Here is a 3,528-nt window from a genome sequence, read left to right on the forward strand (position 1 = left end):
CCGTACAATATCAACCGTGTGATCAGAAATAACAGATAATACTGTCAGATCGTCGGGATAAGAGCTCTCTTCCTTTCCTTTTCCACCCCACCTTTTTTCCTTCTAATATTGAACTGCTGTGCTGGTAAATTATTTCGTAGGCATAGCCGTACGTGCGTAAAAATGGCCATGTGTAAAAGAGTCTCAGACCAATCTTTCCTACTAAGTAGCACTGAGAATTCAAATGTTGTAGGCCAAAAAAGTTCAAGGACATGGAACACTGTGGATTCAATTGGCACAGGCTAAGCGGAGAAAAAACACATGTTAATACATAGTCAAATTAACTTTGTCACAATACAAAAATCATCCCATCAACATGACAAAGGGGTATTCTTGGCTACATGCCACACCTAACAACAGGCCAATTAATATCAGAAGAAAAGGAAGAGTAGAGAAAGGGGGAAAATTTTCGATAAACCTACCAAACCAGCAGGAAGAACCTGAAAGGGAACTCGTTACTTGGCGACATTATTACTACCCTCCCATCTTGTAAGGCTCCCAGAAGGGGACCTTCTTGCTGAAGAACCTCCCCGCCACCCTCGAGTCCAGGATCTTTAGGGCATCCTCCGACTTTATGCACCTGGGTGTCTTGTACTGGTTCACCGAGGACCCCTGAGACACACAGTAGTCCATCAGCGCATCAAACGTCCCGTGCCTCACCACCCTGATCTCTAGCGACCCGATCGACTTGTCCTTGGCCCGGCACCGCCGGTACACGTAGTCCAGCGACTCCTCGACCCTTGAGCAACACTCCTCCATGATCTCACTCTCGAGCCCCATGAGCTCATCTATGGTAATGTTGCTGCCCTTGGCCTTGAGCTCCCAGAAGAGAACGTAGTGGCCGGGCAGCGACGACGCATCAGGGTAGCTGGTGTACTCGGTCAGCAGGAACCCGAGTGGCTCCAGGAGCTTCTTTGCCTCCGTGACAGCCTTGAGCAGGTCCTCCTCGCTGGTCTTGTCGGTGTCGATGCTCAGGACGACATTCTGCCGTTGCACAAACCGGAACTGGGGGGCATTGTTGTAGAATCCAGTCACCATCAGGATGTCGCCGACCCTATATCTGTACAGGCCTGTGGAAGAGATTTCACAAACATCTTTGAGAGAAATGGTGAAATTAACGGCTTCTTTACTTACGACAATCAGCGACTAATTCCTAAAGAACTGGGAAAATTCTAGTTCGATTTCACCAGAACATTTCATTTGTTGTTGCATGTGACTTTAGGACATGAAAATGGGATTTGCAATGTAACACCATGTCAAGCTGGTGTTTTTAATGCTATATATCCTACTCAAAGTTTGAAGTTCCCAAAACATTTGCATGTGCATGCTGGTTTAAAATTTGCACTCTTGGGGTAGGCAAAAGAAATATCGACCAACTGGGATCTTTCCTATTAAAGAAACTTGTTGCATTGCGTTTGGCACATGGAAGGGTTGGGCTTAGAAGCCAGAAAGTGTTGCAGCACATTAATTCATGCTTTGTGCTGTGTCCTGCCATTAGATCTGCGAGGCTTTCAGTGGTGACAGTTGTTGTGGTTAATTAAATCTACACGAACAAGTATAGACCTACCGAATTAACGAAAAAACAGACAAAGAAGTTGGCTAACTGAATAGGGACCTGTACTTTCAGACAAAGAAACAGATCTGAAGAGGGTAAAAGAACACACCTGTAAAGGTTGTGACGATGAGCTCGTAATACTGACCGAGCTTCACATCCACGAGATCAACGGTCTTTTCAACCAGATGTGAACCAGAATTGCCGTTGCATTGAACCTCTTGAGTCGTTTTGCCACCGTGGCTTTTCTCCACCGGCAAGAACTCGAAGTAGGCCATGTTCGGTAGGAGAGTGTACGAGACGTCCGCAGGCTTGCTTAGCGGCTTGAAGTTGATCCCAAAGTAGCACTCCGAAGAGGCATACATTGTGGAGATCAGAGGGAGCCCACCGCTGTAAAACTCCAGAGTTGGGATGTATTGGGCCATGGACCCTGTCACTATGACCTCAATGTACTTTGTTCTCGGCCAGATCTTCTTAATTATGCCTTCCCAGGATTCTCCTCCGCACTCTTTGTCGATCAAATCGGCCAAATCCGGATCGGGCTTTCTGAGGACTGAGGAGACAGAGCTCCTGCAACCCGGGTCTGCGATCCAGTCACTGATTTGACCTGTTCTGATGTTCAAACATAATTCTTTCCAATGGTCTTCCAAGCACTTGATGGCCCTCAAGAAAGCGGATGCGAATACCGCTCCTACTCGGAGAACCTCGTCCCGTTGCACCAATCCACAAAGCAATTGGCAGTACATGCTTTGTTTGCTGTCGGAACACAAGATAGTCTCGTCAGGGCTAGTGTACACATTGTACCTGTTATAAGGCCTATTCCTGAAGTTGTCGCTCTTGTAGTAACTCGTCAAGACGGGTCTCGCCCTTAAACCGGAGGGAGTACTGATCTCTGGCTTGATAAATAGAAGGTACATCCCCTTCCCTTGGTCCAACCCATCGATATACCTGAAAAATTAGCGGGGATATAGTATACCATTTTGAATTAGGATTTTACTGTTACATTCGATTCCTCCCAAAAATTTTGAGTCAGAAAAGAACATATGAAGATGGAAGTACAGTACTTGTTCATCACGGGCACCAGGAGGTTGTAAAAGAATGTCTTTCGATCCAGGTCTTTTGCTGTCGAAGGCATCAGTTTAGGCTGGCCGCCTGAGGTTCCCGAGCTGTGAGAAAGACGGACATGCACAACACTTAGTTCAAGAATATATGCTTCAGCTGAAGCCAAGAACAGATGACAGGAGAAAACTTGGTATACCTTGTCAACAGCTCAGTGATTGGTTGCGATGAAATAATCTCAGATTGTTCCCCATTCGCGATCCTCTCGATGTATGGCTTGATGTCCTCATAATTCACCACGGGCACTTTCTTCTTGAACAGTTCCTTATCGACACGGCCATCCAGGAAGCCACTGAGGTACTCCGTCTGAGCGTTCTGCGTCAGGATCTCCTTCAACACCTGTCCCTGAATCTGATTTGCATCCCTGGTGAGGTCCTCCAGAAGCTTCAGGCCAGCTTCATTGTCGTTCGGATCGTAGCCAAGCAACATCCTCTCCGGCGAAAATCGCTTTTTCGGGGGCAGAAACTCTAAAGCTGTGTCATTCCTGAGGGGTGTTTATATGGAGAATCCTGAAGAGCCACCCAAGAACTGAACTCAGAAGGCGACCTCACCAGCTGAAGCACAACTTTTATAAGCTAAACTTATGAATTCTCTCATATTTAACAGTCACTTCTCTTCCTCTCCCCCCTCTCTCTCTCTCTCTCTCTCTGCAGCTGCCGGTTGAGGGTTTTGAGAGAGAGGAAATGATTAAATATAAGCAGCTCTCTTGATGGGATTTCTTGGAAGGTTTTTACATAATAATCTCAGAAATGGAGGAGGAGAGAAGACAAAAGAAATATACAAGCTGAAGGCAAGCAGATGCTACAATATTTGCTTAA

The 3,528-nt window shown here is 46.4% G+C and overlaps 1 protein-coding gene across 1 annotated transcript; it reads right to left on the minus strand.

Annotated features, from left to right (window-relative positions):
* Window positions 1–249: 249 nt before the first annotated feature.
* On the minus strand, window positions 250–3,182 carry LOC115740016 (indole-3-acetic acid-amido synthetase GH3.17). The gene is made up of 4 exons (XM_030673363.2): window positions 2,850–3,182; window positions 2,656–2,757; window positions 1,704–2,539; window positions 250–1,109 (listed from the first exon to the last, which is right to left on the minus strand). The coding sequence occupies exons 1-4, from the start codon at window positions 3,137–3,139 to the stop codon at window positions 514–516; spliced, it is 1,824 nt and encodes a 607-aa protein (XP_030529223.1). The 5' UTR covers window positions 3,140–3,182; the 3' UTR covers window positions 250–513.
* Between the last annotated feature and the right edge of the window lie 346 nt (window positions 3,183–3,528).

This window comes from Rhodamnia argentea, chromosome 5 (assembly GCF_020921035.1).
Source record: "Rhodamnia argentea isolate NSW1041297 chromosome 5, ASM2092103v1, whole genome shotgun sequence".
Classification (NCBI taxonomy): domain Eukaryota; kingdom Viridiplantae; phylum Streptophyta; class Magnoliopsida; order Myrtales; family Myrtaceae; genus Rhodamnia; species Rhodamnia argentea.